The sequence below is a fragment of the Arachis hypogaea genome, chromosome 4 (assembly GCF_003086295.3).
Source record: "Arachis hypogaea cultivar Tifrunner chromosome 4, arahy.Tifrunner.gnm2.J5K5, whole genome shotgun sequence".
NCBI lineage: Eukaryota > Viridiplantae > Streptophyta > Magnoliopsida > Fabales > Fabaceae > Arachis > Arachis hypogaea.
In genome coordinates, this window is record NC_092039.1 from 21,479,398 (window position 1) to 21,501,228 (window position 21,831).

General features: G+C 33.8%; 1 protein-coding gene across 1 annotated transcript; it reads left to right on the forward strand.

Annotated features, from left to right (window-relative positions):
• The first annotated feature begins 3,032 nt into the window (after nucleotides 1-3,032).
• LOC112796494 (polygalacturonase QRT3) lies at nucleotides 3,033-6,790 on the forward strand. Its single transcript, XM_025838963.3, has 3 exons — nucleotides 3,033-3,524; nucleotides 4,118-4,354; nucleotides 5,519-6,790. Exons 1-3 carry the CDS (start codon nucleotides 3,228-3,230, stop codon nucleotides 6,596-6,598), a joined length of 1,614 nt encoding a protein of 537 aa, XP_025694748.1. The 5' UTR covers nucleotides 3,033-3,227; the 3' UTR covers nucleotides 6,599-6,790.
• Nucleotides 6,791-21,831: the final 15,041 nt, after the last annotated feature.

Genomic DNA, 21,831 nt, shown 5'->3' on the forward strand with positions numbered 1-21,831 from the left:
AATTTAGTGTGATTTCATTGGATCTAGAGTTGGGTACGAGTTTTAGAAATAGACCCGTTAATTATTTAGGATTGGATACGGGTCAAGGCGAACCCAGCTTCACTTGACCCATATGCATTCTAAGAAAACTAAAAAATATATATGTTTTAAATTAATTTTAATATTATATTATATTAATTATAAACTTATTATTTTATTTTTAATTACACTTATTGAATTAAAAAATAGATCAAAGAAGTATCAAATTAGAATTTATAGACAAATTCAAGTTCAAATATGAATATCAATCTCGATAACAAATTTCTTCTTTATAAATAAGTGCATCATAAATAAGTTTCTTTATAAATAAGTTTCTTTATAAATTATTGTTAAAACTTTAAAGATCTAGTTTGGACCCGATATAATTGTGGCGCGAAAATATTTAGATTTCATCGAGTTTAGGATAGGATTAGAATCTAAAAAATAGATCCGGTATCTATTTCGAGTCGAGTATGAGTGAGAGCAAACTCGGTTTCACCCGAGTCATGTGCACTTCTATTGGATAGTATAAAATTTTTACGTTGTGATTTAATCATCAAATTTAATTTATTTTTTTCTAATTTTTTTAAAAGTAATTAATATGGATAGGAAAGGTACTTAAATATTAATTATTATCAATAACATGCCAAAACATTATTAGACGCTACTAATTATATGATACTTTTACAATTATTTATAGATACATATTCCATATGAGAATGAGACTATGAAGCTCTTGCTATCATGCATACCATTTTAGAACCATTTAATTATGACCTGAATTTGGATACCATACCACATTACACTGGATGTTATTGATTTAATGGTGATTACATTTTTATTTTTTCTTTTTATTAGAAGATATTTTTAATATATATATTTTATTTGAATCTTATATTTGCTAAGAATAAATTAGAATCCAACACAAATCGGTTTGTTAGTGATGATTAAAGCTGAAATTTCCCTCTTAGAAGTAAATACAGAATGTTATATGATTTATCTAATGGTCCTTTTGACAAGGCTCTTCATTTCCAAATTCCAATATATACCATTAAACGTATAAAATGTTTGATTATTTAAAGAATAAAATAATATTTTTAATCATGAAAGATTTTAGCATTTATAATTCTAACTATGGAAGGATAAACTAATTTAATACTTTTAAAAAATTAAGTTAGTTTAACAAAACTACCTAAAATAGATATTTTGTTGTATGTTTTTGTCAAACTAATCTAATCATATCGAGTTAACTTATATCTTTTATAGTTAAAATTGTTGAATTCAAATTTTTCATAATAAAAATGGGAGTTTACTTTTATTTAAATATACTGGGAATATAAAATTATATTATATATATATTTAATTAAAATATAATCATTCAATAAAAATGTTTGATTATAAAAGTTCAACTCAATTATCAAGTACTTCAAATATCTCATCAATAGAGAACGAAGTATATAACTAAAGGATGATATCAAATTCTCTTAATATAATTATGCATTAAAGTATTATTAACAAAGATTAATTTTAATACACTGATATTTTAAAAAGTTTAAATTTATGTATTTAGATTATTTTTTAAGTAGTAAATTTAAAAATGAATTATTTTAATTTTAATGATGTAGCAATATGCGATTAAATATCTTTGTAAAATTTTTTATGTTGTTAATATATGTAAATTATTTTTTTAAATATTAATAAAATAAATATAATCTTTATTTAAAGTTTGATAAGGACCAACTTCCTCATCAATAATTATTTTTTTCATGATTTATCATGATCATCATCAACATTATTAGCCAAACTCATCATCTTGTGTAAGATTGTAGTGGTGGATCCCCCTCTGTTCTATAATAATTAAAAAACATAATTAGACAGAGTCGTACAAATCACTTGAACTATATGGTTTCTTGACTTTCTTCGTATTCCAAAATATCTTTCTTATACAACATTTCAACTTTGTTAGAAAGTCCTTAAAGCATGTGCAAAGTGATTTTTTTTTTATATTGGGTTCAGAAGGGTGTCATTTTTTAAAATATCTCATTATGCGCGTTGTATTCAATTATGGGGGTGCTACAATCTTAATTTTTTAACTTTGTTAGAATAACAAAACGGCGATATTGTTTAATACTTTTAGTAATTTTTAAAATTTAAAAAATATATATTTTTTTTTATGAAAATGTCAATGATTTTTTTAAATTAATTAAATTTTTTTATTGTATTTTCTGAAAGTAAAAAAAAAATCATAGCAAAGTAAAACTCACATGAAACGAAATAATTTGGTGTATCACATTAATATTAAAAAATATATAAAAATACAATTTATACACTAAAATTAGTTATCATGTATATATAAGAGTAAAATATCGTTTTTGTCTCCAATAATATTTGGAATAAATATCAAAATTGTCCTTAAATACTATTTATACACTAAAATTAGTCACAAAATAATTTCTTATATTTATATATTAACTTATAATTTTAAGTGTAAAATTATAAAAAAATAAATTTATTTAGAATGAAAGTAATGTGATTAAGTATAATTTATTTAGATGTGATTAAAAAATAATTGAATACTATGTATAGTAAAAAATTGATATTATTGAAGGATAAAACTAAAATTTATTTCTATGTATCGTTTTTGTCCCTAACGTTTTCGTCCTATTTAAGTTCCTAATGTTTTAAAATCATCTCAATTTTGTCCCACCGTCAATTCTGTTAACGGATACCTAACAGCAGGACAACATTGAACCAATTTTAAAACGTTAAGGAATTAAATAGAACGATTGAAATATTAGGGACAACTTTAAGACTTACCCAAACATTAAAAACAAAAACAATTCGACACATGTATTGTTTATTTTATTTTTAATGTATATTTTGTATTTCAATATATATTTTATAATAGTAACTAATTTTAGTGTGCAGCTAACATTAATCATAAAAAAAAATTAGCCGTACAAAGTTGGTGACTATTAATTGCATTTCTGTCAGGTAAACTGAAAATAAAGCTTGAAACTAAAAAGCCAAAATTACATAGCAACCACCTTCAGCCAAAATTATTGCAAGGATATGAATGTGTCATGGTTTGTATGATCAAATATGATATCAAAATCTTAGTTACCAACTCTTCTTTAATTTCCATGTCACACTCTCTTTCTCTCCCTCATTAACTTTATATATATTTCCTCTACTACCCATTTATTTAAATGGCCACACATCTAGAATGCTTCTTCCTCAAACTTGAGCCCCTTCTCACAATGGCAAGAACATTTCTAGTTTGGTTCTTGTGTCTTGGGGTGCCTTGTTTCTTTGTAATTATTGATGGTGGAGTTTATGGAGATCATCAGAACTTGCATCCAAGAACCATTTCTGGTGCCAATCACTACCATAAAGATATAAGAAGATTACAAGCCTTTAAGGCCTCTCTTACTAGACATGCTTCTGTTGCTTCAACACCTTCTTCATTTTCATCCTCTTCTGCTTCTTCCCCTTTGCTATCTGAGGTGATTAAACTCAATTGTGTTACTTTTTTTTCTTTTTGTCAGAAAAGTAATTGTATGGTCTTGGCTTTTATTTGATAAATAGATCAAAATAGAAAATATAAATAAAATAAAATGTTTTGTTCTTATTTTTTCGCTAGTATTTATCTTCTGTTGCGGTTTTATCTTTATTTTGAAACATTTATCAAACAGAGTCTTAGAACAACGTTTAGTGTGTTTTTAAGAATTACTTAGAATCTTTTATTGATATAATTTTAAATATTATAAATAAAAATGAGTAATTATAAATACTTTTGGAACACACACATAACATATGAATCAATAACATGCCAATTTGTAATTTCTCACAAAAACTAAGAGTGCATTTAGTTCACATTTTTATTTTTATTTTTATTTTTTTTCCATAAAATTTTAAACATAAAAGCAGAAATAAAATTGCGAACCAAAAGATGTACAAGTTTATTTCAGCTAAGTGACAAAAAATACATATTTTCTGCCTATGTTGTAGTACTCTTTTTATTTTATTTTGTTTCTGATTTTGTTGGTTGGAAAATTTGTGAAATGAATGATGCTTATGTTGTGTGATGCAATTGAAGGGTGTGAACAATCCACGTGTATACCACGTGACATCGTATGGGGCAGATCCAAGTGGGAATTCAGACAGCACAGAAGCAATTCTTGCAGCCATAGCAGATGCAGCCAAGGTTTCAAGTCAAGGACAGTTGATGCAGGGCATCACTGATCTTGGAGGTGTCCATGTTGATCTTGAGGGTGGTAGCTACCTCATCAGCCGTCCACTGCGCTTGCCGGCCGCCCGTCTAGGGAATCTCATGGTATGAAATTTTTAAGGATAAAATACTAAATTGTTCTTGTTTTGCCCTGATCTTATTTTGGTCTTTAAGATTTAAATTATCCTGTTTGAATCCAGAAAAAATTCATTTAACTTCAATTTAGTCTCACCGCGATGTTAAAATTAAATAATTAACGAAATGTCCTACATGACACTAGTATAAGAATAAGTACAAATTCTAAAAGTATAAAATTAACTGTGGATGCATTAATACATTTATTTATCATTATTTTTAGTTTTATAGAAAATATTTTATTTAAATTGTAAGAAAAATGATAAATAAATGTATGGATGTATTCACGGTTAATTTTGTGCTTCTAAAACTTGTACTTGTTCTTCAGATTATCAATCTTGTTCTTATACTACTGTCATGTAGGATATTCCGTTAATTATTTAACGATGACCTCACGGTGAAACTACATCGAAACTAAATAATACTTTTTTGGATTCAAATATGACACTTTAAATTTTAAGACCCAAAATAGGATTACGCCAAAATGTAAGGACCAATTTAATACTTTACCCAATTTTTAAAGTGCGATTTAGTTTGCATTTTTATTTTCTTTATTATTTATTTTTAAAATTATATTAAAAAAACAGTAAAATAATAATTTTTTTATTTTTATATTCTAAAAAAAATACTAAAAATAAAAATGCATGACTTTTGATTTTCTATGATTAGCATTAGTAGATTAGTACGCAATATGAAATTTTCTACCGAAGTTTGCAATTTCCTTAGCATTTGACAATTGTCATATATTTTGGAAGACTTCATTGTATAGACTGATAGACGACATTAATTTTTGAGGCAGGTAATTAATTAGTCTTGATATGTTTTTGTCACAATGGTTAAATAGTTGCTATAACTGCACCAAGAAAATGACAATTTCTAATGTGCTTTTAATTAGAAGATATTTTTGTAAAGCAATTTCGTTATCATTTGTTTTTAAAATTCAATTAGTGTATAATTTCAACGTAAAATTGTTCTACATAAACATCTAATTTTGTATTGTGACATCAACAAAAATCACACAAATATAAATATCTAATTAAATGATAGTATTTACCCGTACATAGTAATTAAACTCATTTTCAATGTACCATAACATTTGAGTTTGAAATTTTGTTTGTAATTTGATGAAATCAGATACATGGTGGAACTATAAGAGCCTCAAATAACTTTCCAGAAGATGGGTACCTCATTGATTTGTCATCAACCTCTTCTTCTTCTTCTTCTAATAATAATAATAATAATAATAATAATAATGAGAACAATGGAGCTAACTCAGAGAGTTCCCGTTCTTCACGCTACAATTTTGAGTACATAAGCTTCAAGGACCTCTTGTTAGACTCAAACTTCAGAGGTGGGGGCATTTCAGTAATTAACTCACTCAGAACTAACATAGACAATTGTTACATTACACACTTCACCACAAATGGAATTTTAGTCCAAAGTGGTCATGAGACATACATTAGAAACACTTTTCTTGGCCAGTACGTAACCGCAGGAGGTGATAAAAATGAAAAGAATTTCTCCGGGACCGGAATAAGTCTCCTCGGCAACGATAACGCCGTCACGGATGTTGTCATTTTCTCTGCAGCTATAGGAATAATGGTAACCGGTCAGGCCAACACGTTCTCTGGCGTGCATTGTTACAATAAGGCCACCGGATTTGGAGGGACCGGGATATATCTGAAGCTGCCGGGGCTAACACAGACAAGGATTGTGAATTCTTACATGGATTACACGAGTATCGTCGCCGAGGATCCGGTCCAGCTCCATGTCTCTAGCAGTTTCTTCCTTGGTGATGCCAATATTGTCCTTAAATCAGTGAATGGTGTTGTGAATGGAGTCAGCATTGTTGATAACATGTTTTCAGGGTCCGGTTCTGGGGTGGAGATTGTTCAATTGGACCAATCAAAGAACAGTTTCAACCAAATTGATCAAGCTATTGTTGATAGGAACATTGTGAGGGGAATGAATTTGAAGGCCACAGTGGCAAAAATGTCAATTCAAGGGAATGGAACATTATGGAATGTTGATTTTAGTAATGTTCTGCTTTTTCCAAACCTTATCAGAAATGTTCAGTACTCATTAAGCTCTAGTGGTGGAACATTCCCTAATCATGCTTTGAGGAATGTATCTGAGAACAAGGTTGTGATTGAAACAAGTGAAGCAGTGGATGCAAATGTTTTTGTTACTGTGGATCAGAGTATGGTAATTTGATTGAACAGGGTTTGAACTTTGTAGAGTGACCAAAACAATATAATTTAATTTATCTGGTCATTTTTTATTTTTAGTCCTAAGTTCTAAGTGGAGGGAATTTTTTGGATATGATATGAGCATGCCTTTGTTGCCAAGTCTTCCTTTCTTTATTATCTGGACAGAGTTAATTAAACATTATATATTATATATTAACGATCATACAAACTATATATATATATATATATATATATATATATATATATATATATATATATATATATACATGATTTAGATAGACTGAACTGCACATTATCTTTTTATGTGATACTTTTCCTACCGATTGGTTCAAAATACTGGACAAAAACTAAATCAATATATTTTATGGGTTATGCTAATAAGTTTACAATATTTAAGGAGAAAAAACAAATTAAGGATGTATGTCATAGTTAATTATTTGGTTAGTCATTATTACAATATGATAATTAAACTATAAGTTCTCTTAAAGATGTGAATGCATTGCATCTATTTATTTTTATTTGTTTTTGATTAGAAGTGACCCAACCAGCAAGAAAACCCAGAATACACTCCCAATTCAAATTTCAAACAGTAACGCCCGCACCATTCTCACCTAATGGAACAACTAGTCTAAGAACTTCAAAGAGACTGAAATAGGCTTGTTAAGAATGTCTTCCATAGGCTTTGGTGGTCTACTGCTCCAGAAATGGAAAAGATGGTATGAGTACTGAGCATAGATTGAACATCTTGAAGAATATAATCTCTCTCCCAGAGCTTCGCATTTGATTTAATGGATTGCACTAAGGTTTGATTCTCTCGCTAGGATCAGGGTTCTTTTATTGCTTCTGCTTCTACTGCTACTATCTTCTTTGTTGTTCTTCCTGTCAGGTTGCCATTGCTATCTTTTATCACTGTTGCTGCTGCTCCCTGACCGAGTTCCTGTTTGAATGCTGCATCTACATTGATTTTGATATTTTCCTTCTTTTATTTCGCTCTTTTTTTGTTTTCTTTGGTTGTTCTGGATTTAAGTATCTCTATTTCCTATAATGTTGCTTGGATTATGATTGCTTTATGTTGGTAAACTGTTAAGTTTCTATTTTTCCATATATTCCAAGGCACTAATCTTACTATGCTCCAGCCAGTCTCAAATTCCTCAGCTGTGCCTCCTTTTAGTTTGTGCATCTTGTTTGAAAGCCAAGATCCCAGGGATGTAATAGAATTTGCCGGTGGACTGCGTTGCACTTGTGATCCATTTGCATAGGAAAATGGGATGTTCAGTTGTTTCCTCTTACAAACAAACACGATTAATAGGTACACAATCAGTTTTTCTAATAGTACTAGAGCATCTTAATAATCAACAAAATATATTATCAAAACTGATAGAACAATATAAACCTTTTACAAAGATGAGTATCTCAAATCAGATAAAAGAAAAAACAATACAAGTAGCAAGTTATATCTTAATGATCATCTCTATACTAAGAACAACATACTAAAATTTCATAAGAAATGGAGCAAGTTTACCAAATTAATGAGATCAAAATGGCACCACCATTTTTCCCCTTTTCTTCTTCTCTTCTCATCGATCTCTTCTCCTTCACTCTCTCTATTTTCTTTTTCTTTTGTTTTAAAAATATGAGAAATATACTTTCTCTTCCTTCCGGACTATAAGCCACTTTCTTTTCTTTTTATTTTTTATTTTTATTTTTGGCTTGTAAGTCCCACTTGAGTTGGAGATTCACCAAGCTTTTCTTTTCAAGAATCAAATTTAATTGCAGGTAAATTCTTAGTCATCATATCCGAACCATTATCATCAGTATGGATCTTCTTAAGTGCATATAACTTCATCTCAAACGCTTAATGTATCCAATGATACCTCACCTCTATGTGCTTCGATCTAGAGTGAAATGTCAGATTCTTGCTAAGATGGATAGCACTTTAGTTGTCACAAAATAATACAAACTTCTCTTGATTGATATCTAACTCTTGCAAAAAAATTTTCATCTACAAGAATTCCTAAGAAGCTTTAACAACACCAATATATTCTATCTCTGTAGTAGACAAAGCAACATATTTCTGAAGTTGGGATTGCTACGACACAACTCCTTCTGCAAAAGTCATCATATAACCAGAAGTAGACTTTTCTGAATCAAGATTCCCAACCATATTCGCATCTGTGTAACCATCCAAGATAGGTTAGCTACTCCCAAAGCATAAACAAACTCTGGAAGTACTATTAAGGTATATGATAATTCACTTCACTGCTTGCCAGTGTTCCTTGCACAATTAGAGAGAAATTAACTAACAACTCCAATATCATGAGCAATAGCTGGTCTCATGCAAACCATAGCATACATCAAGTTGCCAACTGCAGATGAATATGAAATCTTCTTCATTTCTGCTTTTTCTTTCTCACTTGTAGGACATTGTTGCAAACACAACTTGAAATAATTAGCAAGTGAAGTATTAACAGGTTTGAAATTACTCATGTTAAACCTCTTTAAAACCTTCTCAACATACTTCTGCTACGACAATCACGATTTTCCATTCTTCCTGTTACGAATGATACTCATGCTAATAATTTATATTGCAGGACCCAAATCCTTCATAGCAAAGGATCTGTTCAAGTCTTTCTTAATACTTTCAATCTTCTTAGTGTCATGACCAACAATCAACATATCATCAACATAAAACAAGAGAATTATAAAATTACCATCAGAGAATTTCTTAAAATACACATAATGATCAGAAGAAGTCTTACTGTATCCATGACCTTCCATGAAAGAATCAAACTTCATGTACTACTGCCTTGGCGCTTACTACAACTTATATAAGCTCTTCTTCAACTTGCATACAAGATGCTTCTTTCCTTTAATCTCGAAACCCTCTGGTTGCTCCATATAATTTTTTTTATCTATGTCACCGTGAAGGAATACAATCTTTACATCAAGTTGCTCAACATCTAAATTCAAGTTAGCTGCCAATCCAAGCACAACTCGAATAGAGGACATCTTATAACTGGAGAGAAAATCTCTTCAAAATCAATTCCTTTCTTCTGCTCAAAACCTTTCACAACCAACCGAGCTTTTACCTTGATCGTGAGACATTTTCTTTCATTTTGAACATCCATTCATTCTTGAATGCTCTATTACCATTCGACAACTTTTCACCAAGTCAAACGTATGATTCTCATGCAAGGATTTTATTTCTTCTTGCATGGCATTCAACCAATCTTTCTTATGCTCATCAGACATAACTTCTTGGTAGCTCATTGTCTCTCCAATTTCAGTGTTAATCACATACTCATGAGAAGAATATATTTGAGAAGGATGACGCTCTCTAATAGATCTTCTCAATTCAAGTTCAACTGATGATTCAGGTAAAACTTCAACATCTAGTGAAACTTATACATCTAGCACCTCAAGTTGAGGTGTAGGTTCATCATGCAAATCATCACCATTATTATCAACTTGTATATCTTCTCCATCAACAAGAGGTCTAGTGGAAGGACCAAGTTCATCATTAGCAGAACGTCTAACACTTATTGTTGGCTTATCTGTCTTCTCAAGGTCTTCGATAGTTTGGCCTTCAAGAAAAATCACATCTCAACTTCTAATTTTTTTTTGCTCACCGGATCCCATTATCTGTAACCAAAGTATCCGTGACCATAACCAATGAAGATACATTGCTTTGACTTTTCATCAAGTTTAGACCTTTCATTTATTGAAATGTGAACAAAAGCCTTGCAGCCAAACACTCGCAAGTAACTATAGGAGACATCTTTTTCTCTCCAAACTTTCTCTGAAACATCACCATTTAGTAGAACTGAAGAAAAAAGGTTAATCAAATTCACTGCAGTTCTCATCACTTCACCTCAAAAGGATTTAGGCAATTTTGCATGAGAGAGCATACACCTGACTCTATCATTGATAATGCAATTCATTCTCTCTGCAACTCCATTATGTTGAGGAGCCTTAGCAACTGTCTTCTCAAGTTTAATCCCATGTCTTTTGATTACTCTTCAAACGGACTTCTGTATTCACCACCATTATTTGCTCGAACACATTTCTATTTCCTTCTTATTTCTCTTTCAACACTTGCATGAAAGTGCTTGAAGACACCGAACACCTGGACTTTAGATTTCAAAATAAAAGCCCACACTTTTCGAGAATAATCATAATAAAAGTAACAAACTATGATACATCATCTAATGTTATAGCATCTATAGTGCAAACATCAGTGTGAATTAAATCTAGAATATGTGATCTCTTATGAGATCCAGAACTATGAAATGATACTCTAGCATGCTTTCTAACAAGACAATGAGTACAAGTATTTAAAGTTGTACCTTTCACGGGAAGTGTGTACTTTTTGACTAAGACGCTTAGTCCTTTCTCGCTCAAGTAACCAAAATGTATATGCCACAAATCAAAAGAGGAATCATCAGCTACATTCACCTCTTCTTTGCACAACTTTGCTTGCAACCGATAGAGAGTAGAGAGACTATTGTCTTCTTTAGCAATAATGAGAGCTTCTTTAGTAATCTTGTATTTTTCACTACCAAAAGAAGTGCAATACTCCTCTTGATTCAATGCCTTTACTAAAATAAGATTGAACTGCATATCTGGCACATGCCTAACATTCTTCAACTGCAACTTGCATCCCTTGTTGGTTTTAAGCCACACATCACCCATACCAATGATGTCACACACTCCTTTATCTCCTAATTTAATCTTGCCAAATTTTTTAGTAGTATAAAAAGAAAAAAATTTACACGTCGCTGCTCGAATAAGGACCATTTAGGATTACCAAAATTCATACATGACCACTACTATTACTTTAGCAACAGTGACAAAAACCACTAATAACGATTGTGTCACTTGAAGATACTATAATAACTATCTAAAAACAACAAACATGGCCATTTCTCAATTGATAACTACTAGTATTGTTCATACGTGCTTATGGAAAGATAAAAACATCGCAATGGAAAAAACATAGGCAAATTAAAAGAGAGTAAAGGAATAGTAAGAAACACGAATCTTAAAAGATGAAGACTTAAAAAAGAAAAAAGATGGACAAAAATTGAAAAGCACGAAGACCTCAAAGCAGAATTGTAGAGAAAGTAAAGAGTTTTGATACTTTAAAAAAAGAAGAAAAAGAAGAAGAAAAAATGAAAGAGACGCTATTTATAAGCCACCTATAATATGGGCATAGAGGTGAAATCTTCCATGCTTTTAAATGATTTTCAACGATACACATTAACCAATGAAACTGAAAAGATAGGAAAAACTACGAAGCGACACATGTCATTTCAAAATCACGTCGAGTTTCGATGATACAACTTTTTTGACGATCTATTTAGGAGACAAGTCATTTGACCTGAGGATCAGAACTCGGGTAGAGGTACTATTCATATTTGGGCCTACCAAATATAAGCCTAGCTCACGTTCCCATTAGTGAACAAGCTAGATTTGAAATTGGGCCACACAAAATAAGTCTAAATAATGGTAAAACCAACCCATGTGACTTCATCCACATGAGTCAGACCGACTTGGATGTGAGTTACCAAACTCGTATTTGACCCAACTTGGGGAGTATGCTAAATGCTCCCACAGTACTTCGGTTATCATCACTAAGATGATAATCAACTCAAACATGGAGGCAACTTCTCAATTTGTAAGAGAATAACTATCCATATTCTTTGAAAGTCATCTCTAAAAAATAACCAAGTCCTACTTTACTACTCTATAAATACTATAATACTTAGGTGTTATTTTTAATCCAATCTCACTTAAAACCTGTTTAAATTATTTCTAGCTTAAATATCGAAATTTCTTGCAGTTATCTCCCACTTTCGTCTAGGTGAAGACATGGATAAATTACCGCCCGACGAGTAATATAGAACCCTCACCTAAAGGCGTTGACTAATGAGTTATTGTATGTACAAAGTAAAATTCGAATTTTGATACTTACTTAAGCAAACTAGTAAATTAGCTATTAGACCATTTTAAATTGATTTTAATTTTAAAGATTTAACTTTGATTAGTTGTTAGAAAATAAATTTTATTTAGTAGATATCCAGTAAATAAGTACTTTGTAACTGTATCTCTAATTCAGTCTCTGAAAACTTACTTTTTATTTATTTGATTTTTATTTTTAATTTTAATTTGATTAATTTAAAATAAAATTCTTTAAAATAATATAAAAAATAAAAAATAAAAAAATAATAAAAGAAAGAGAATAAAAAACACAAAAAAATAAGAGAAAAAAATTCAACTAAACAAATAAAAATAATACCTAAATTTCATGATTTTACAGAACATATTTTTTCACAACAAACCAATGTCATGACTTAACATGCGATTATCTTTCCCTAATTATTAGTCACAACTCACGGTCTAATATCATCTAACTCTAATTCAACTCATAATCTATGAATCTAATATCATCTTTGATATTAAAACTCGGAGAGAAGATAAATTTTGAATCTACACACTACACGTCATTATTATTGATATTAAAATATAAATTAATTTTTTAATTATTTTTAATGTCTTGTTTTAATTATATAAAGTATTTAACATATTTTTTTATTTTAATAAATAATAATATATACTATTTTTAAATTTATTTTAATAATACATATTAAGAATAAAGTTGGACACACTGGTAGTATTTAGATGTGTCTAAACGTATTCAGAAAAAAAATTTTTATTAAGACACAGTTGAACACAGCAGACACGCGTGTCGGACGAGTACCAATAAATGTCGTGTCTGAAATATGTCCGATATATAGACACGGCAACTCAACGAAATATGCGTGCTTCATGGATTGCAAATAACACTTAAAATGACTAGAGTAACAGTAAAATAAAAAAAAATTATAAATGTTGAATTTGAATGAAATGTAAGTTAATTATGTTTTAAAAAATTACGTAAAAATTTAGAAAAAAAAAAGACATCTGAAATAAATTAAAAGACCAGAAATTAAATCAAATGTTAGAAAAAAATATAGTATAAATATATCTTCCGATTAAAAAAATCAAAATCGCATTACATACTTTTTCAATGTTGAATACTTGAATATAAAACTACACCCTAAAGAATGGAGAGATCAATACTTAATTCCTTAAAAATCACAAAATCTATTCAAAAAACAATAAACAACATGCACAATATTCTTTTACCAATGTGTTCTTGATATAATTTTTTTATTAAAAAAAATCATGCATTCAAAATCGATATCAATTTAGGCAGAAATTCTTTTTTTTTTTTCAAAGACAATGACATATATTATTTTATTATTAAAATAATTGAAGTTGTCCAATTTTGGACTTACAATAAGAATGTGGGGATCTCCATAGATTGCTCTGCAATAACAAAAATCAACAATAACATATCTTTGGAAAATTGAAAGAGTAACAAGAAATTAAAGAAGATCTTTCAAGGATTAAGGCTCAAATTCCTTTATGGATGGCATTGAAGTTCGTTGCATAGCTTCACTACCAATTTGACCATTGCAATGACTGGATTATTGGTTTGTTTGAAAACTCTCAGATTCCTACTTTTTCAGACACTCCATGGTGCTGTTGTGTTATCTTTTCTTTCATTTTTGTCCATCACTCCCAAAAGGTCGTCGTTCTTTGTGGTGGTAATAAGTAGCTAATAGGCATTCTCTTCCACACTTCTTAAGTCTCGGTACAGTAGATTAGGTAATGGGAGGTTGATTCCTCTTCCCTGTGGTGGATGGGGCACTCCCCCAATGTTTTTGAAAACCTGCGGTAGATATTTTGTAAAACTGAGAGGCGGTCATGCAGCGACTTCCAGAGGAAAATATTTATCTTGTGAAGGATCAGGAGCTTCCATAGTCCCTTCCACAAGAAGCTTTGTCTGAAGTAGTTTGGGCAGCTTTGGATTAGACTATGGAAGAAATTATAGGCAACTTTGTACCCTGATGCAATAGAGTATTGGTGTGTATTACTCAGAGCCCAATGTAGCTTGTCTTCATCTTCCACCAATTGCTTGTTAATATTCAATTACTGATGTCCACAGAAAAAATCTCTTGGATGACTTGTTGGTTCCAGCTTCTCTGTTCTTGGTTTATTAAATCCTTCACTTTGAACACTGGTAGTGGTGTGTTTTGTAGGTACAGTGTCGGAGGTAATCTACAGGGGTATGGCAGAGGAAGCCATGGCTCGCCAACAATCTGGATGTCCTCTCCAGTGCCAATTCTCCAATGCAGCCTTTTCTCCACCATTTTCCTGCCTTCGAGGAAACTTCTCCATCCCCAGGAAGGTAATACTCCAACCTCTGCTTTCATTACATTAGAGTATTTAAAGTGCCTACTGGTACACGAATTTGCAATCCGTACAACTAACTAGCAAGTGCACTGGGTCGTCCAAGTAATACCTTACGTGAGTAAGGGTCGATCCCACGGAGATTATTGGTTTGAAGCAATCTATGTTTATTTTATTAATCTTAGTCAGGATGTCAATAAGGTTATTTGGATTTAATTGTAAGAAGTAAAAGTGTTTGGAATAAGTAATTGTTACTTTATTAATGAAGAACATGTTGGGGTTTTGGAGATGCTTTGTCCTCTGAACTTCAACTCTTCCTTGAAATCCTTTTTCACACGCAAGGCTCCTTCCATGGCAAGCTGTATGTAGAGTGTCACTATTGTCAGTGGCTACCTCCCATCCTCTCAGTGAAAATGGTCCAGATGCTCTGTCACAGCACGGCTAATCAGCTGTTGGTTCTCGATCATGTTGGAATAGGATCCATTGATCCTTTTGCGTTTGTCATCACGCCCAGCAATCGCGAGTTTGAAGCTCGTCACAGCCATTCAATCCTTGAATCCTACTCGGAATACCACAGACAAGGTTTAGACCTTTCGGATCCTCAAGAGTGGCCGCCATCAATTCTAGCTTATACCACAAAGATTCTGATTAAGGAATCTAAAAGAAGCTCATTCAGTCTAATGTAGAACGGAGGTGGTTGTCAGGCACACGTTCATGGATCTGAGGAAGGTGATGAGTGTCATGGATCATCACCTTCTTCATGTTTAAGCGCGAATGAACATCTTAGATAGGAACAAGCGTGTTTAAATGGAAAACAAAGGTAATTGTATTAATTCATCGAGACGCTGCAGAGCTCCTCACCCCCAACAATGGAGTTTAGAGACTCATGCTGCCAAAAGGTACAAATTTCAGATCTAAAATGTCATGAGGTGCAAAGTAAATCTCTAAAAGTTGTTTAAATAGTAAACTAGTAACCTAGGTTTACAGAAAATGAGTAAACTATGATAGATAGTACAGAAATCCACTTCTGGGGCCCACTTGGTGTGTGCTTGGGGCTGAGACTTAAGCTTCTCACGTGCCTGGGGCTGTTTTGGGCATTCAACGCCAGGTTGTAACCTGTTTCTGGCGTTGAACTCCAGCTTGTAACCTGTTTCTGGCACTGGACGCCAGACAGCAGCATGAAACTGGCGTTGAATGCCAGTTTACGTCGTATATCTTCACGCAAAGTATGGACTATTATATATTGCTGAAAAGCCCTGGATGCCTACTTTCCAACGCTGTTGAGAGCGCGCCAATGGACTCCTGTAGCTCCAGAAAATCCATTTCGAGTGCAGGGAGGTCAGAATCCAGCAGCATCAGCAGTCCTTTTTCAGCCTAACTCAGATTTTTGCTCAGCTCCCTCAATTTCAGCCAGAAAATACCTGAAATCACAGAAAAATACACAAACTCATAGTAAAGTCCAGAAATATGATTTTTGCCTAAAAACTAATAATATTCTACTAAAAACTAATTAAAACATACTAAAATCTACATGAAATTACCCCCAAAAAGCGTATAAAATATCCGCTCATCACAACACCAAACTTAAACTGTTGCTTGTCCCCAAGCAACCAGATGAATAAAATAGGATAAAAAGAATTTAAGGAGTAGTAAAATCTCCGAGTTTTAAGTGAAGCTCATATTCTAATTTAGATGAGTGGGGCTTGTAGCTTTTTGTTTCTGAACAGTTTTGGCATCTCCCTTTATCCTTTGAAATTCAGAATGATTGGCATCCATAGGAACTTAGAATTCAGATAGTATTATTGATTCTCCTAGTGTAGTATGTTGATTCTTGAACACAGTTACTTTATGAGTCTTGGCCGTGGCCCTAAGCACTTTGTTTTCCAGTATTACCACTGGATACATAAATGCCACAGACACATGACTGGGTGAACCTTTTCAGATTGTGACTCAGCTTTGCTAAAGTCCCCAGTTAGAGGTGTCCAGAGCTCTTAAGCACACTCTTTTTGCTTTGGATCACGACTTTAACCACTCAGTCTCAAGCTTTTTACTTGGACCTGCATGCCACAAGCACATGGTTAGGGACAGCTTGATTTAGCCGCTTAGGCCTGGATTTACTTCCTTGGGCCCTCCTATCCATTAATGCTCAAAGCCTTGGATCCTTTTTACCCTTGCCTTTTGGTTTTAAGGGCTATTGGCTTTTTCTGCTTACTTTTTCTTTCTCTCTTTTTTTTCTTCTTGTTCTTTTTTTTACTGCTTTTTCTTGCTTCAAGAATCAATTTCATGATTTTTCAGATCATCAATAACATTTCTCTTGTTCATCATTCTTTCAAGAGCCAACAATTTTAACATTCATAAAATTCAATATAAAAAATATGCACTGTTCAAGCATTCAATCAGAAGACAAAAAGTATTGCCACCACATATAAATAATTAGAATTTTCCTTATTAAGAACTCGAAAAAATTAAATTGCCTCTTTATTCTACAAATCTACTATTTTATTCATGTTTGATGATGATGAGAAAAATAAATTATAACTTAATTGGAAATAAAACCAAAATAGACATGCTAATTACTACTACTCCTATATAACTTCTAAGGTAAATTTCTATAATAATACTATCACAGAGTTAAAGCTTAAAATTAGAACTTAACAACCTGTATTTTGGGAAGTGGATGTTCCTCTAGTCTGTGGAGTGCTTGGTCCTTCAAGGAATAGCTTCTGACGCTTTAGTTCCTTCAGTTCACATCCTTGCTCTTCCTGTTCCCTTAGGTGCCATGATCTTGATGAGTTTTAGCTCAGTGATCATGGCAAATCACACCAAACTTAGATGTTTGCTTGTCCTCAAGCAAAAGAAAGGAAAGGAGAGGAATAGAGGGAGAGGCAATTTCGAAATCCAAAAGATATGATGAGTTGAAAAAGATTTGAAAAAGATTTGGATTGGAAAAAGATTTGTGTTTATGAATTAAGATACATTTGACATTTTTGAAAAAGGAATTTTAGAAATTAGGATTAAAATTTTTGGAATTGAAACATGTTTATGCAAGAAATTATGAATTGAAACATAAAAATTAGAAAATTTGTGAAGAAAAACGAATTTTACCTCCTCCCCACCATTCTGGCGTTAAACACCCAAATGCTGCTTGTTTTGGGCGTTTAACACCCAATTGCTGCTTCTCCTGGGCGTTCAACGCCCATCTGTTGCTTCTTTCTGGCGTTGAACGCCAGGAAGTCCTTTGTTACTGGGCGTTTTTCTGAACGCCCAGGACGCTGTCAATCTGGCGTTAAACGCCCAGAAGGTGCTTCTTTCTGGCATTCAACGCCCAGAAGATGCTCCTTTCTGGCGTTTAACGCCCAGATGACTACCCTTACTGGCGTTGAACGCCCAGTTGGTGCTTCTTTTGGGCGTTCAACGCCCAAAATGTTTCTTACTGGCTTTTTCACGCCAGTGAGCTTCCAAATTCCCTTGTAACTCTGTGAATCCAATCAATTGCTATTTTACCTTTTGAAGATACTTTGACATATACCCGTAAAAATTAATTAGCAAAAACAAATAAAATTAAATTTTGTGAATGGCTGGGTTACCTCCCAGCAAGCGCTTCTTTATTGTCCTTAGCTGGATAGTGAGCTCTCATAGAGTCTCACAGATAATCAGAGCAAGGTTGGGACCTCCCAACATCAAACTTAGAGTTTGAATGTGAGGGTTTAACACCAAACTTAGAGTTTGGTTGTGGCCTCCCAACACCAAACTTAGAGTTGGACTGTGGGGGCTTTGGTTGACTCTGCAGTGAGAGAAACTTTTCATGCTTCCTCTCCATGGTTACAAAAGGAGAACCTTGTGTCTTATAGTTTGCAATGTCTGCAAACCACAGAGCTTCCTGAACAGCAAACAATTGCTCATCCGGAAAGGTTTCAGAGATCTCAGTAGGAGGGAGGGATGCTCCTGCTACTGGTTCTATCCGGGACAGGTGATCAGCTACTTGATTCTCTGTTCCTTTTCTGTCTCTTATTTCTATATCAAACTCTTGCAGAAGCAACACCCATCTTATGAGCCTGGGCTTTGAATCCTGCTTTGTGAGTAGATATTTAAGAGCAGCATGGTCAGTGTACACAATCACTTTTGATCCTACTAAGTAGGATCTAAACTTGTCAATGGCATAAACCACTGCAAGTAATTCTTTTTCTGTGGTTGTGTAATTTTTCTGGGCATCATTTAAAACACTGCTAGCATAATAAATGACATGCAGAAGCTTGTTATGCCTCTGTCCCAATACTGCACCAATGGTATGGTCACTGACATCACACATTAGTTCAAAGGGTAATGTCCAGTCTGGTGCAGAAGTAACTGGTGTTGTGACCAGCTTAGCTTTCAGGGTCTCAAACGCCTGCAAACACTTTGTATCAAACACAAATGGCGTGTCAGCAGCTAGCAGATTGCTCAGAGGTTTTGCAATTTTTGAAAAATCCTTTATAAACCTCCTATAGAATCCTGCATGCCCCAGAAAGCTTCTGATTGCCTTAACATTGGCAGGTGGTGGTAATTTTTCAATTACTTCAACTTTAGCTTGATCCACCTCTATTCCCTTGTTTGAAATTTTATGCCCAAGGACAATCCCTTCAGTCACCATAAAGTGACATTTTTCCCAGTTTAAAACTAGGTCGGTCTCTTGGCATCTTTTCAGAACAAGTGCTAAATGGTTAAGGCAGGAGCTGAATGAGTCTCCAAATACTGAAAAGTCATCCATGAAGACTTCCATAAACTTCTCTACCATATCAGAGAAGATAGAGAGCATGCACCTTTGAAAGGTTACAGGTGCATTGCACAAGCCAAATGGCATCCTTCTGTATGCAAATACTCCAAATGGGCATGTGAATGCCGTTTTCTCTTGATCCTGGGAATCTACTGCAATTTGATTATAACCTGAATATCCATCCAGGAAGTAGTAGTATTCATGACCTACTAGTCTTTCTAGCATCTGGTCTATGAATGGTAAAGGAAAATGATCCTTTCTGGTGGCTGTATTGAGCCTTCTATAATCAATACACATACGCCACCCTGTAACTGTTCTTGTAGGAACCAGTTCATTTTTTTCATTATGAACCACTGTCATGCCTCCCTTCTTAGGGACGACTTGGACAGGGCTTACCCAGGGGCTGTCAGAAATAGGATAAATAATCGCAGCCTCTAGTAATTTAGTGACCTCCTTCTGCACAACTTCCTTCATGGCTGGATTCAGCCGCCTTTGTGGTTGGACCACTGGCTTGGTGTCACCCTCCAATAGGATCTTGTGCATGCATCTGGCTGGGCTAATGCCCTTAAGATCACTGATGGACCACCCAAGAGCTGTCTTGTGTGTCCTTAGCACTTGAATTAGTGCTTCCTCTTCCTGTGGCTCTAAGGTAGAGCTTATGATTACAGAAAAGGTATCACCTTCTCCCAGAAATGCATATTTCAGGGATGGTGGTAATGGTTTGAGCTCGGGTTTGGGAGGTTTCTCCTCTTCCTGAGGGATTTTTAGAGGTTCTATTATTCTCTCTGATTCCTCCAAATCAGGCTGAACATCTTTAAAGATGTCCTCTAGTTCTGATTCAAGACTCTCAGCCATATTGACCTCTCTTACCAGAGAGTCAATGATATCAACACTCATGCAGTTATCTGGGGTGTCTGGATGTTGCATGGCTTTGGAAACATTCAACTTGAACTCCTCCTCATTGACTCTCAGGGTTACTTCCCCTTTTTGGACGTCAATGAGGGTTTGGCCAGTTGCTAGGAAAGGTCTTCCTAGAATGAGAGTTGCACTCTTATGCTCCTCCATTTCCAGCACCACAAAGTCAGTAGGAAAGGCAAATGGCCCAACCTTGACAATCATGTCTTCAATCACGCCTGATGGGTATTTAATAGAGCCATCAGCAAGTTGAAGACATATCCGGGTTGGTTTGACTTCTTCAGTCAAACCAAGCTTTGTGATAATAGATGCAGGTTTTAAGTTGATACTTGCCCCAAGATCACATAGAGCCTGCTTGGTACAAGTACCCTCTAATGTGCATGGTATCATAAAGCTTCCGGGATCCTTAAGCTTCTCAGGTAAGCTTTCCAGGATAACTGCACTGCATTCTTTAGTGAGGTAAACTTTTTCAGTTTCCCTCCAATCCTTCTTATGACTTAAGATCTCTTTCATGAACTTGGCATAAGAGGGTATTTGCTCAAGTGCTTTTGCAAACGGAATCTTTATTTCAAGAGTCCTGAGATAGACTACAAAGCGGGCAAATTGCTTATCCTGTTCCACTTAGCGGAGTTTTTGAGGATAAGGCATTTTGGCTTTGTATTCCTCAACCTTAGTTGCTGCAGGTTTATTACCTGTAGAAGTGGGTTGGGAAACCTTTTTAGAAGGGTTGTTATCAGCACTTGTATGTGACTGATCCCCTACTGGCGTTTGAATGCCAGGGGTGGAAGCTGGAGTGGCATTAAACGCCAACTCTTTATCTGTTACTGGCGTCTGAACGCCAGAACTGTGCTCCCTTTGGGCGTTCAACGCCGGATTCATGCTTGTTTCTGGTGTTGAACGCCAGGAATGAGCATGGTCTGGGCGTTCAGCGCCAGCATTATTCCTCTCTGGGCTCTGATTGTCCTCAGAGGGATTTTGAGTAGCCATTTGTTCATTTCTTGGCTTTCTACTGCTTTGAAGTGAGGTATTTAATGTTTTCCCACTTCTTAATTGAACTGCTTGGCATTCTTCTGTTATTTATTTTGACAGTTACTTTTCTGTTTGGTTTAACTGTACTTCCATATTCCTGTTAGCCATTCTTGTTTCCTGTAGTATTTCCTTGAATTCGGCTAGCTGCTGAGTTAGAAAGTCTAATTGCTGATTGAATTCATTAGCCTGATCTACAGGACTGAGTTCAACAGTTACTGTTTTAGCTTCTTCTTTCATGGAAG

Excerpts from the sequence above, each read along its gene's own strand:
- LOC112796494 (XM_025838963.3), top strand. The coding sequence starts at position 3,228 with ATGGCCACACATCTAGAATGCTTCTTCCTCAAACTTGAGCCCCTTCTC. Across the intron at positions 3,525-4,117 it reads CTTCCCCTTTGCTATCTGAG|GGTGTGAACAATCCACGTGT; the intron begins GTGATTAAACTC and ends ATGCAATTGAAG. Across the intron at positions 4,355-5,518 it reads CCCGTCTAGGGAATCTCATG|ATACATGGTGGAACTATAAG; the intron begins GTATGAAATTTT and ends TGATGAAATCAG.